This window comes from Pinus tabuliformis, chromosome 2_2 (assembly GCF_031772625.1).
Source record: "Pinus tabuliformis cultivar Carrire ecotype Pingquan chromosome 2_2, CPIR1, whole genome shotgun sequence".
Classification (NCBI taxonomy): domain Eukaryota; kingdom Viridiplantae; phylum Streptophyta; class Pinopsida; order Pinales; family Pinaceae; genus Pinus; species Pinus tabuliformis.
Window position 1 is genome coordinate 550,406,409 of NC_142300.1, and position 15,539 is coordinate 550,421,947.

Genomic DNA, 15,539 nt, shown 5'->3' on the forward strand with positions numbered 1-15,539 from the left:
GCATAGTACATGGTTGCAAGTCAGGCAACATGTGAGGCCATTTGGATGAGGAAGATTCTGGTTGTTTTATTTGGTTAGTAGATGGATGCAACTATGATTTACTGCGATAATTAGAGTTGTATCAAACTCTATGAAAATCCATATTTTCATGATCAGTCCAAGAATATTGATATCTAATATCATCATCTCAGAGATTGTGTATTGAGGCAGATTATGTTATTGGAGTACATTCCCACGAAGGAGCAAGATGCTGACATTTTGACAAAGGAATTATCAAGATGTAAATTTGAGTTTCACAAAAACGGGATTGGGGTAGCTAATAATCCCTTTCCTGTTGAGAGGGAGTGTTGATAAATGGCAACAAGAAATTCTAGTTTAATTTGTCCTTGAATTAAACGAATTAAAATAAAATTCTATTCTCACAACAACTTGTAAATAGTTAATTAAGTTTAATTAACTTAATTAGCTTAGGAATTTCGAGTTGGAAGTATTTATGTAGTCATGTATATGTTCTCCCTAAATTTTATGGGTTTAGGATGAGTTTACTTGAGTTGTAATTAGATAACTCAGTTTGACTGAGTTATGGTCAGTTAAACTAGTTCTAACTGTTTGTGGAACTAGTAGATGTCTAATAGTGAGTTGGTGCACTGGTGCATCCTCACTGCTACTCCAACTAATAGAAGTTTCCCTCATGAGAAACTCATGCATGTCAGTTCACAGAAAGACCCAGTTGAGACTAGAGTGCAGGGACAATATACTCTTAGTTGTAGAATGATCTGAGTTGTACAGATCATGCATGCAATAAGAAGAGGACCTATTTTTGGATTTTGTAGTTATGGAAGAAGGAATTCCCAATTAAATATGGGCTATTCCTCTCAGGAATTGCACATAGTGGCTCAGAAAGTAGCATAAATTGGCTAAGTGTTGGTCAGTGCAGGCTTGTGAAGAAGAGAGTTTATCATACTTGTTCAGAATGGTTCGTGTGAGAACAGGTTTTGTATTATCACTCAGATTTATGATTAATATAATAGATAGTTGGGGTTTTGAGTAGTGGCTTTTCCCAGAGAAACAATTGTGTTATGTGTCTTTGATTATCTTCCTCTTGTTATTGACTTATATATATATCACACGATCATAATAGTTATATTTTCAGATACCCTAATGTTTATGAAAAGTCAAGAACATTAAAAATAAATAATTTTTCCAACAACATTAATATTGTTGTAGTGGAAAAAAGATATGAGCTTTATTGCCATGCACTTAGTCGAATGTATAGATAATATATGGTAAATAGAAATAATTGTTATTATTATTTTTTATTTATTTATTTATTTATTTTTTATGTTTATTTTTATATATATATATATATATATATATATATATATATATATATATATATATTAATCTATGTAAGTTGTGTGTGGTTATAGCGAAAGCCATTATGTGATTTAAAGTAAGATAATATACTATTTACAAGTATGTAGTAAACCCTTAATATAAATACTCTCGAAACAATAGTATGGAAATTGGTTGCTCCACAAAGAAAGTGTGACCTAGCACAAATTATAAATGTCAGAATGGATGTTTTATGAGTATTATTATTTTTTTTAATTTTTTTTTTTGCGTGGTTGTAAAAACCATTATATGATTTAAAGTAAGATAATATATTATTTACAGGTATGTCATAAATCCTTAATATAAGTACTCTCAAAACAATAGTATGGAAATTGGTTGCTCCACAAAGAAAGTGTAACCTAGCACAAATTATAAATGTGAATGGATGTTTTATGAGTATTATTTTGTTTATTTAATTTTTCTTGTGTGGTTATAACAAAAAACATTATATGATTTAAAGTAAGATAATATACAGTTTACAAGTATGTCGTAAATCCTTAATATAAGTACTCTCGAAACAATAGTATGGAAATTGGTTTCTCCACAAAGAAAGTGTGACCTAGCACAAATTATAAATGTTAGAATGGATGTTTTATGAGTATTATTATTTTTAATATAATTTTCCTAAAATTACAAAAAAAAAATCTCTAATTATGTATTGTTTGTGGAATATATGAATAGTTTAGATCTTGATAGTGAGAAGAATTAAAAAATTTGTCATTTTTTAATTTGAAGTTTTATGAATTTTAAATTTCAATGCCTAATTTTGTTAAAATTTTAAATGTTAAATTTTAGTGGTTGTTAGACGAATTTGATTTTTTTTTTTTTTTTTTTTTAACTGGAGTTTTAAGTTGCACTATTTAGAGTGGTAAGTCTAATATTGAATTGTATAGGAAGGAAGTAATGATGAAAATGGATTGCTTTCCTAATCAAATTTCACATTAAATTAATGAATAAATGTTGTTGTTATTGTTATTGATACGTTTTTCTTTTTCTCTTTGCAGTACACAAGGGAAGTTTTCCTTTGTTGTCAGCAAAGTTTGTTTCTTTTGGTATAGATTCTCCTATTTGGAATTTCTCCCCTTTGAGATTATTGAGCTTCTCTTTCATTGGCTTCATTTGTCAGTCTTGATGAAATTTAAGCTGGTTTGTAGACAATGGTGTCTTGTTTTCCAAAACCTTCTTTTCCTTGTGGCTTGTGATTGATGCCATGAGAAAGAGTTAGGATTTATTTCTTTCTCCACTTGTTTTCCCAATGATTTCTTCCTAGCATCATAACTTAACAATAGTGGTCACTTGTCTACTATGGTGTTTAATTTTCTTCATTCTACATACAAAATTGAATGTACAATGGGATCAATGATTCTCTTCAGCATGCCTTGAAGTTATTTGCATAAAAAAAATTATTTCATTGTTAACCCTTTTATGAGGATGCTTAGAAATGTTGGATTTCTTATAAGTGTTGGGGAGCGAGGATTCTTCTCTTTATTTCAAAAATGCAGTCCATGGAATTATGAATGGTTGTTTTTTAAACATGTTTGTAAAAACGTGGACTCACATTTTATGATTTGCAGTACCGTTGACAACATTTGGAAGAGGACATAGCTTCCATACAGTGGTGCTACTCCACCAAAGGAGGTTATCTTCTTTTAAGAAAGGTTTTATTAGGTATATCTAGACAAAGATTATGAAGATTACCCTACTTATGGTTACACTATCTATTGGTTGGAATTGAACATAAACAATTGGGTTATTTGTTTGTTCCTATTGTTGACATACAATGTATGTCATTAGGGTTATACAAGAATAAACTTGTTTTTGTTCTTAATAATGGTCACACATCTATTTGGTCACTTGAAAAGATAGAGAATTTTCAATTTGGTCAATTGTCGAAAGAGAAAATTTTGGAATATTTTGAAGATGATTGGGGACACAGATGGTCATTGCTTGAATCTGTCTCTATGGATATAAATAGTAAATGTGCAAGTTACCTACCTTTGCACATAGTTGGAGAAAAATTCCTTATGCTTGGTTGGTTTGGAGTGCAGTTAAAGTTGTATGATTCACTAAGTGGATTGTGAAAAATAGCAATTGTTGATCCAATGTTTGTGCTTGAAGCATCATGCTTCTATCTACAAACAGTTGAAGATTTTGATGATGTCATTGAAAATGGAAATATTTTTTCACATATTCCTAATGCATATTCTATTTTTGAGATAACTCCACTACCTGTGGATGTATTCAATTAGTGTTTGATGCATGAACATGTTTTTGTTTTGGATATTACTGAACACCATATGTATGTTTAATGTTTTTAAATACTTTTTTGAACATCATTGTAATTGATGTTTTGAAGTTATATTAAGGACATAGCCTCATGCTTATATCAATGATTGGTTGAAGATTTTGATGATTTCATTCAAAATGGAAATGTATTTCTGATTATTCGAAATGCAAGTTGTATTCTTCACATAGTTGCACTATGTGTGGGTGTATTGAATAAACGTTTGAGGCTTCAACATGTTTGTTTTTTGATAATGGATTGTCTTTGTTGTTAATTTTTGGAACTTCTTGTTGTATCGATTATGTTTAAGGGGAATATTTTTGCATGTGTTCCAAGTTTTCCATGGGAAACATAATTTCTCAAATATTTCTTCTGTGCACTTTTGTTAATTTTTAGCTTCTTCAAGATTGAAGAATATGTATTATTGTCAAACAGAATTGTGAAATGAATCTTCAACTGACTTTAACTTTATCATATATATGTTAAGTGAAATACGAAGAAAGAGTGGTGTGAAAAGACCTCACTCTGTTGGTACACGACAATGATTAAATGAATACCAATGATAGTGGTATCAATATTAAATTTATATTCTTTTACAGATTTATTTCTTGATGTTTTTTTGTAGAATTATGTTCAAGTAAATAGTGGCCAAGACACAAATTTGCAAGCAACACAAGCAATATCAGTTCCACAACTTGCACATGGATGATGCAACAATGAAGAAAATGTAAATTGTTTTTTGTTTCATTAACAAATTTGATTTGTTTTGTACATATTTTTGTTCTTACAAAGGTTATTTTCTTTCTTCCAAGCAGAATTTGGTGAGTTGTAATGAATGTAGAATAATGATTTCCCATTATGATATGGAAATAAATGATAAAATCAATACTCCAGCTCCACAAGTTGTTTCACATCATCGCCAAGTTGGAATGATGTTTCATAGAGAAAATGAAAGTGTTCCCTATCATTTTAGTGAACAAATGTTTGATATGCATAAAACATTTTGGTCGAGGATTGATACTTTGTCTGTTGTGCATATGTGCCATGTATTTAATGAATGTTATCCTGGTATACAAGTTGTGAGATTGCACGAGGGGCCCATTTGTAAAAGATGTAATTGTGAGAAAGGTGCTCATCACTTTTCTCACTTTAACAACATGGATCCAGGTGAGAAACCCAAGGTTCTAAGTGTTTTGAAACAAGTTGAAGAGATTCTAATTGTGTGGGTAAATCCAGTATTGCAAGGGATGCGTGCTCGTGGTGGTAAATATAAATATCGAGGCTACATGATATGTTTTCCACAATATATTTCTTTAATTGCGAAGAAGATTCCACGACGTGTTGAAGAACTAGATTTTTTGATTGTAAGAAGGTGAGTTGTTCAATTTAAATACTATGAATGCTATGTGAAGAGATAACATGTGATGAATGCATTGTGTTATAAAATTGAAATGGACAAGTACTACAGGGATGTGGAAATTGACATGGATTCAGTTGCTTATCTATCGGAAATACCTATTGATGTTTCTAACATGTTACAATATGTTGATAGTCATGTTGATGATATACCTAGGATGGAGGAAGATATTGAAACAAATGGGCCTAATTGTTTGCACTGTCACTTGTCATCCTTTATTTCTCACTTTTCTAATGAATCTAGGGAAGTTGACTGAATTAGAAGATTTATTAAGAAAGCAAATAAAACATTCATTGAACTAATAGATTGGTGAGATATTGGTACATATCCCATCAATGAATATAAAACTGAAGGATTGCTAGATATGCCATTCCCCACTTTATTCCTTGCAGGTGATGTTGATTGGTTTTATCCTCATATTTGAAATGTTCAGATGCATGAATATGGTTTGCATCTATTGAGATTTTATGATCAAATATTTGAAAGCCATCCCCCATTTCAATATTTTTTGTTGAATTTGATTATGTGACATCGTAGTTAGGGAAAAACTTCATTTTTTTTTAAGAAACATATTCATGAAAATGTTCCTGCAACTGTTCGGGAGTTGCGTCAACAGCTTTCTGATTTGCCAAATAATAAGTTCGCTAAGAAATTAATGCATTTTGGATCTTGCCTTAGGGGTACGAGAGCTTATTGGAGAAAGTTTCATTTTGAATTAATTGATATAATCAACCAGTTGGGTTGCCCTACATTTTTTTTACATTGAGTGTGGTTGACACAAAGTGGCTTGATTTGCATAGTGCTATGCCTTCAATCACAGATCCTCATTGAGAAAGTGAGCATTCTAGAAAGATTCAAAATGTTCAGTACCCACACATAGTTGTTATGTACATGCGCCAAAGATTCAATATCTTCCGTGATACAGCATTGCAGAGATATCTTGGTGCTAAAGACTTTGGTTATAGGTTTGTTGTCGTTCCTTTTCGATAATTTTATAATGATTTGAAGGAAAAAGTATGTTTTTATGATTTCTTATTATATGTTAACTACATGTTTTGAATCTTGTTAGGTATGAATGGCAGCATAGAGGTTTCACCCACATCCATAGTTTTTTGTGGTTGCATGAAGCATTGGATATGGAAACATTGATTGGTCCAATGCGAAAGTTGTTGGCATAACAAAGCAGTACTTTGAAAAATATGTTACAACATGGAATCCGCATGAAATACATCGTCGAAATGTGATGATCCCTCAAACTTGAAATGATGATCCTTGTCTTTTGAATACTGAACAATTTTTTATTCTTGCAATACTAAAGAAGATTATGAGCATTTAGTTAACTGTGTGCAAATGCATACAAAATGCAATGTTGATTCTTGTTTACATAAAAAAGGGTTTTTTCTTTCATGTCACTGTCATGTTCCATGCGGGGTTCGTGCAGAGTGAAAATTGTTGATAGACAAAAGGGGGAAAAAGTATGAACCAACATGAAATGATGATCGCTTAAATATTCATAATGTTGATGTTTAACCATGTGGCAAGAAAATGTTGATTGTGACCCAATTCTTTCTCGACATCAGGTTTTGGAGTATATTGTAAAATGTGCTTCAAAGGCAGAGAGAAGATTGGAAAGTTATCACCAAATGCTGACTAGAGTTGTTGGTGGGAGTGGGTCTGAGGCTCTTGTATTATTTGCGTATAAAAGCTTCCTTACTGAGAGGCTTGTTGAGCGTAAAGTTGGAGCTCAAGAGACATGTCATTTGTTATTAAAGCTGCCTCCTATTGTTTGTAGTCAGAAATTCTTCTCTTGAATGTTGGAAAGAAAGTGTACCAAAGGGTTTCACTACATTCTGATGAAGTTTTCTGTGGAAACAATTTCATTCAGGTTTATTAAAGTTGACCTATTTTTTTGGAACATTTATGCTTGATAGAAATGACAAGATCATGGAGTTTGAGGACAAGGGTAGTCAGGAGCATTGGAGGCCATGTCATAAGCATGCTACCATTTGTGTTTGGCCACGGTTTTATTCTGTTCCTTTTGAGGGGTTAAAAGAGTTTGAAACGTTTTGTTGGAGTCATTTGCTTTTATACAAGCCGTTTCGTGATGTTGGTTCATATATTGGCTTGTCTACTAAAATTATTGTTGAGAATTGGAGGAATTGGAGATATTGTGCATGGCATGTTGATCGAGGCCCTTTTCCAAACGAAGGTGATGAAGAGGATGTGGAGCTGCTTATACATGAATAAAATGTTAATCGATATTTTCAAGAGTGGCAAATTTTTTCGCGGTTAGTTCCTCTAAGTTCTATAAACATTTCAAACCTTGATAATCTTAGTAGAAGGGACTTTGATGTTGATTATGATTGGTAGGAAATGATGGTCTCAATTGATTTTTTAGAAGAAGGGGTCAATTTTGTAAAATATGCGCAATCTCCAAGTGTTTGAATCATGGGTTTGTTAGGGAGACATATTTGTCACCTTCCTCTATCAGAAAAACAACTAGTTGCTTTTGAAATTATTTTTCAACACTTTGCTAATGGTGAAAATGGTCGTGCTTTGAAAATGATTATTCTAGGTACTGCTGGAATAGGGAAGTCTTCTCTCATTGGGTGTATTTCTCATGCTCTTTGTAGTTCAAAAACGAATGGAAAAAGTCCTTTGTTATTGCTTGCTCCAACTGGTATTGCCTCTTTTAACAAACATGGGAAAACAATACATTATGCTTTAAAAAATCCTATAAAATATATGAAACCACTATGTGGGTAGGCTTTGGCAGTTTTCCAAGAAGAAATGAGGCACATTCAATATATATTGATTGATGAGATGAGATTTATAGGTCCAAGGCTATTCATACAAATAGATTCTCGTTTGTGAGAAGCCTTTCCTAAAAACAAGGACTCTCCTTTTGGTGGTAGGTCCATCATTATTGTGGGTGACCTTGCCCAACTGCCTCCTATTAAGGATAAACCCTTGTATGTAGGTAGAAAAACTGTGAAATTTTTGTGGGAAAGCTTCAACATTGTAGTGGGTCTCGACGAAATTTATAGGCAGCAAGGAGATGATCCGAGAAAATCATCTTTTGCATTCTTTTAACTAGTATTAGAAATGCAGAGCCTTTTCTTGGTGATTTGGATCTTCTTATGATGCATGTTGATAGTTTCTTGGATTGAAAAAAAAAGGAATTTTTTTGATTCTTCTGTTCACTGATTTGTGATAAATAATCTTGTTAATTTGCACAATCGAAAAATGGTTAAAGTGTTAAATTCTCCTATTACAATATGTGTTGCAGAAAGTAGTAGAAGAACAGAAATAAGTGATACTGATGATGATATGTTGTAGCATGAAGTACTCCTATGTCATGGAGAGCATGTGATGTTAACGTGTAATTTGTGGGTTCAAGTTGGTTTGGTTAATGGTGCACTCTAATATATTGAAAATATTTTCTTTGCGCCTGGTTCAAATCCACCACAACTTCCACAATTTGTTATAGTTATGTTTGAAAAGTATTGTGGTGTTCCATTTGATAAGGATTGTCCAATTCTTGTACTGATTTTTCCTGTTCTTAGGGGGAATATGAGACAAATTCCTTTGAAAATGGCATGGGTGTTGACAATACACAAATCACAAGGGATGACTTTGCAACGAGCCACTGTAGATATTGGAGACAGAGAGAGGCAGGGTCTAACATTTACAACTATATCGAGAGTGAAATCAATAGATGGTTTGCAGATTTTATTGCCTTTTTCTTTTCAATGTTATGCGAAAAACATTAGTTTTGTTACCTTTATTCACACAAGGTTTGATAGAAGACATGGCTTCCATCCTGATTTTGCCAATGAGCATCTCTATGTTTTGAGTGGAATGAAATCAAATGTTCAAAATTTATATCATTTGCACCGAAGAGAATTGGGGAGGAAAACGAGAAAGGATTGCTTGAAAGCGTGAAGTATCGTGATCATTATCCTATTGATTTGAATTGGTGTTGCTTTTGCCACTATTCTGGGTGTGTTTTGGAAGAGGCTGCTATCAAATAATTATGTTTTGGTCGAGTGTTGAGACTTGAATTTTGTTGTAGAATGGGTTGTTGTTGTTATTGTTATTTCTTTCAATGTTACTAAACTCTGTGTTGTTATCACTGGTCCTGTAATATTTAAAATTTCATCTGAGTTTGTCGCATTGCGACTAAGATTGTCAGAATCATCCTTTCTTAAGTATCGTCAATGCTTGTTAGCAATTCATAATAGTTGTTATTAATGTGGAAATTTATGTTCTCTTCAATGCCTTTACTTTTTCGTATGGTTATACTTATTCTTTAATATTTGTATTTATATTGGTTTTTTAATTTTTTTCTAAGATTATTTTCCTGTAATTATATTAAAATTTTAATTTTAATTTATATTGTTTAATGTTTTGTTAAATTATTTTTATTAATATTGTTTTATCTTTTATTATATTTATAGTATTCTGAAAAATAATATTTTTCATTTTAACTAATAGTATTATTATTATCACTGTCAATTAGCAACATTATTTTAGATTTTTAATTAGTAGCGTTATTTTATATTTTTAGTTAGCAACATTATTTTATATTTTTAATTAGTAACATTATTTTAGCAACATTTCATATTGGTTAATGATATGGTTTTCTATTTCTATTTTCGTTATTAATTTTTATTAGTAAAAATTATTTATGTTAATTTGATTGTTTATTTTATCATATTTTTCTATATATTTAGATTATTAATTTTTATTAATATGTTTTATTAATTTCATGGTTTCTTTTATTACACCGTGTTTAATTATTTTTTATGATATTTGTTTATGTGTGCTATTATTAATTTCTAAAATTATTTTAAATTGTTATTGATTAATAGATATTTTATTGTTAATTTGATTATTTATTTTTTGCTTTTTTATATAATAAATAATGTTATATATTTAGGCTATTAATTTTTTTAATATGTTTTATTTAATTTCATACTTTGTTATGTTAAATTGTGTTTTATAATATTTGCTTATATGTATTATTATTAATTAATCTTTAAAATTATTTTATCAATTATTATTATTAATATTCATATTATTAGTAATATTAATATTAATATTTAATAATATTAATATGAATAATTAATATTATAGGCTTACATGCGTTTATTAACACATTTATATTAATATAAATGTGGTTGTGCTAGTTATGATTATGTTTATTATTTTAAATTTTAAATTTTTAAGTTAACTAAAATTTAAGTTTAATTAATTTATATTTTAGATTTATTAATTTAGATTTTAAGTTTTATAATTTTACGATTTTTTATTATTAATATTAATATTTAATAATATTAATATGAATAATTAATATTATAGGCTTACATGCGTTTATTAACACATTTATATTAATATAAATGGGGTTGTGCTAGTTATGATTATGTTTATTATTTTAAATTTTAAACTTTTAAGTTAACTAAAATTTAAGTTTAATTAATTTATATTTTAGATTTATTAATTTAGATTTTAAGTTTTATAATTTTATGATTTTTTAAAAAGATTTTAATAATATTAGGTTTTAAATCTAAAATTTTTAGGTTAACTAAAATTTAAGTTTAATTAGTTTATATTTTAGATTTATTATTTAGGTTTTAAGTTTTATTATTTTAATATTAATAATATTTAATAAATAATATTAATATTATTAATAACATTAATGCTTTTAATACAAAGAATATTAAATTATGTTTATTGGATTCATTTATAAATGCTGATTAAAATATAAATAATGCAAAATGATATCTTCGACCCATATAAACCCGTGCCAATCTTTTTATTATCAACCTTCTATTTAATTGTACTTGATATTCTTTTTTCGGTTAAGTTGTCAATTTCCCTGATGTCTCAGGGCAACTAAAATAGTGTTTGATTTTGCAACGTCAATTTTGCCAACAAATAAGATGTCGTCCGATATTGCACGGTCAATTTTTCCAACAACTAAAATGTCGTCCGATATTGTCCGATATTGGACATCACTGACTCTTACTTTCAAACTATTTTGTAACGCATTAAAAAGATGGTCCACAAATTGTTGTAAGCTGCACGCGCACAGGTTGCGTTAAACGACCAGGTACTGGAATTCAAGAACCTTTGCATCTGAATGGCTGAAGATCCATTACCCCGTGAAATGTTATCCCTTCCAGCTTGCTCACCACGTATTTTTCCACAAAATATTGGACTGGATAATGTTTTCTTATGGCCACCGAATGAACCCACTGCCGAGACCAAATAAACTCCATATAATGCTGAACAATTATATCTCTCACAGATATATCTCCGGAACCTTTCTAAATTATTTTGTTTGTGTGCCTTATTTTCTCCGATCTGAAAACATGGAATGCAACACCAACGCCCACGCAGTTCACGTGAGGATCAACGGCGATAGTTGGGTTACTCAAATTAAAGAATGCCTCAATGTACTAGAAGAACAAGAGGAGGAGGAGAAAGAATTGTGTGCGTCGGTGTTTAATGTGTCAAGAGAGTTATTGTCAGAGAAGCGGGAAGCTTACATTCCGCAGTCGGTTTCCATAGGCCCCTATCACCACTGGAGATCTGAGATGTATGACATGGATCGCCACAAATTGGCAGCTGCTTATAGATTTCACAAAACAATTAATGGAGTAGGGAAGTTTCAGTCAGTAGTTGTAGATGAGTTTAAAAGATACGACTGGCAAATCCGGAGCTGCTATCACAAGTTCGTGGACTATAAGGAAGAAAACTTGGCGTGGATCATGGCACTGGATGCCGTCTTCCTTCTCGAGTGTCTGCAGTTTTATGTCAGACACGCTGACCAAAGCCTCCACGCGGACGTCAGGCCTCTGGGTGGCACCCGTGCGGCGGACAACTCCATTTTGAGAGATTTGATGATGCTTGAAAATCAACTGCCGCTCTTTCCAATGAAAATGCTTTTGGAGTTGCAGTTGGGTTCTAAAGCCAAGGCGGAGGAGAGGCTCTCAGTCCTGCTAAAGCTGTTTTGCCAAGAATTATCGCCTTTCGGCTTCGAGGTACCCCAGAATTTAAATCTCCGTATAAACGAGAGAGGTCACCTGCTGGAGGTTCTGTACAATGCTTTCGTCCCTCTTTCCAACAATCGAAAGCCAATTCGATTTGAGGAAGAAAATGATGCTCCTTATCTAGTGGACATGTCAACTGTTACTCCAATTCCAATTGAGGAAGCTAACGATGTGACTGATCGAGCGGACATGTCAACCGTTACAAAAGTCTTCAATTTGCTATGGAAAGCTCTTTCCTCGATTCTTACGCATTTGGGTCGGCGAGTGCTGAACTTGAGGCCTGCGCAATTTCTGACGAAGTCACCCTTGCTTCCTGATCTGAGTATGTTTAAGAAACTCTTTGATCTTCTACTCCAAAAAAGTGGAAGCAGAATTGCGGAAGAATCATCCTCTGACTTCATACCGCCCTCGTGTGACGAATTGGCTATTCCATCTGTGGCGGATTTGGATTTTGCGGGAGTCAAATTCTCCCCTACTGATGGGGATCTCACCACAATACAATTTGATAAGAAAACTGCCACGCTTTATCTCCCCAAATTAAAGTTCGACACCAACACAGAGGTGATCCTGAGAAATCTCGTTGCATTCGAAGCTTCTGTAGCCCCTGGTGCGCTTGTTTTCAGGCGATATATAGATTTCATGAACGGTATTATCGACGGAATAGAAGATGTGAAATTGTTGAGAGAGAGCGGAATTATTTGTAACCATCTACTGAGTGACAGAGAGGTTGCGAGCCTATGGAACAGCTTGGGTAAGTCCGTTATTGTCACAAATGTTGTATATTTAGACAAAGTTATAGAGGATTTAAATAAATATCATAGTAGAAAATGGAAAGTTGTGGTGGTGGAGTTTGTGAATCACTATATATTTGGCTCGTGGAAATTCCTGTCGCTGGTAATTGCGGCCATACTTTTGATCGTCACTTGCGTGCAGGCGTACTGCTCTGTCTATAATTACAGAAACTGGGTAAAGTAGTAGAGTTACGCACGGGAATCTTGCCTGCGGTGTGTGTTAAAAGTTAGAGAGTACCCATGTGGACTTATTTGGGCGCCACCCTAAATCCTGCCCTATTAGGATTGAGCATCTGCTGTATATGAATATATCTATGGTTGTCCACATAGATATATAAATAATATATGTATGGTTGAATATAGGGTGAAACAAGTGCAGTATAGCAGCAGCAGCCTAATATTATATTTTATGAAAATTGTAAATTGATATGTAAACTGGAACAATTGTATATTTTCATTTAAAATGTTTTATTGAAATTTTGTATATTTTGATTTAAAATGTTTTACTGAAATTATATTTATGTATGGAAAAATTAAGAAAAAGCGGAAAGGTTCATTCTACAATCCAGTATGATGGCTATGTTTAAGTATGTCCATGCTCACTGTGGAGTTGACAAATGTCCTCTTAAAAGAAAAATAAAATATTCTCTAAATGAAAAATCAATATAGGCTATAATAAAAAACAAAAATGAATATGTTATGCATGTTTAGTTAGTTTTCCATATGACATAATATAATTTCATGCCAAAGTAATTAGAAGTAAAAGAAATGTGCAAGTAAGATGTTTAACCTTGTGTAATCTATATAGCATTCAAAAATACAATTTAAACAATGAAAAATTACACCTTATATTTTGCACTCAGAAATTTAATCCTTTTAGACTCATGTTAGATCCAGAATCAGAATTAGATGGATGTAGACTGGTGCATAAAATTGTTCTTCACAACTATTAATTGTGTAAACTATATGCCACGATTTCTATATTTACCACTAAACAAAAAAATAATAAAATATTAAACAACACCAACTCCAAAAATCAAACATTTATTAATTTTTGCAAACATGAAACTTCCCACCCATTACAAATATATTTTACTTAAACATCCATGTCCAAAAAACTCTTTCCTTGAATGTGCACCTAATGTTAGTCAGATATTGAGGAAGCATAAATACTGGTATATAGAAACTCAGAATTGAGGATTATCGAGATCATCAAAATAAGGGTGACTGAATGCCTCCTTTGCCGAAATCCTGTTTGCGGGATTGTACTGCAGCATTTTCTGCCAACCATGACTAAATTTGTCATTATCTTGATGATATGAAATCCGGTTTGAGGGATTGTACGGTAGCATTTTCTGCAAACCATGATTAAAATTGTCATTGCAGATTAAAATTGTCATTTTCTTAATATCTTCCAGGGTAATAAGGTTTTAAAAATATGTCAAATCTCATAGGTTTGGCAACAAACCAAGAACATACACTACGAAGATCGAGACTACTAAGAGAAAGATTTGGAACTTCGTAAGCGAACTCCATATGCTTCCATTTAGGATATTCATACCAGTGATGTAGACTTAGACTTTTACACCACGCCACAGTACAACTTACTACAGTTGTGATTGAATGAGTCATAACTTTAATCATACATGTGAAGGATTTGTGTCATTTCCGTATTTCTCCCTGATATCTAGTTATCTTAGATAAAACTTATTTTAGATAAAGACATAAATGCAGTTCAACTTAGTAGAGTTGTGATTGAATGATTCATAACTTTAAAAGATATTCCAAACTACTGTGTAAGGATACATGTGAAGGATTTGTGTCATTTCCGAATTATTCCAAACTACTTTGTAAGGATACATGTGAAGGATTTGTGTCGATATTCCAAACTACTTTGTAAAAATACATGTGAAGGATCTGTGTCATTTCCGAATTATTCTTGAAACGTGGTTGTCTCAACTAAAAATATCGACGAGAAATTGGATATCAATTTTGTGATTTATAAGTATATATTCTCAAACATCCGAGTAAAAAAAATATGCTTCATAATCATGAACAAACTAATAGTTCAATTAATTAACCAAAATTGTTAAATATTAAAATACCAAAATTGTTAAATATTAAAATACTTTTATTGTATCAGATTTTTCTTCCTTTAAAAAAACATGGAACCAAAATTACTAAATAATAAATTACCTTTTTTATCAAATTCCTCTTCCTTTATAAAAACAAAGCACATGGTAAAGAAATGAATTTCCAAATTTGTGGAAGAAACTTTCATTTTGATTAGTTTACCAGATATATGTTGTTACTTTTATATTTATATATAGATATAGATATATATTTTTATTTGAATAACAAACAATTATTTATTATATAAATATATATTTTTATTTGAATAACAAATAATTATTTATTATATAAATATATATTTTTATTTGAATAACAAACAATTATTTATTATTATTGTTTAAATGATTATTTATAAATAATTATTTATGTGTTGGTTTAGTTAATTTTTATATTTTTTATTTAATGGAATAAAATTGGAATATTATTTTTATTAAGATTTAAAAATCTTTTTTTTAAAAAAA

At 31.2% G+C, this 15,539-nt stretch overlaps 1 protein-coding gene across 1 annotated transcript; it reads left to right on the forward strand.

Moving 5' to 3' along the window:
- The first annotated feature begins 11,473 nt into the window (after positions 1 to 11,473).
- LOC149193818 (putative UPF0481 protein At3g02645) lies at positions 11,474 to 13,129 on the forward strand. The gene has a single exon (XM_089407446.1). The coding sequence runs from the start codon at positions 11,474 to 11,476 to the stop codon at positions 13,127 to 13,129; it is 1,656 nt and encodes a 551-aa protein (XP_089263572.1).
- Positions 13,130 to 15,539: the final 2,410 nt, after the last annotated feature.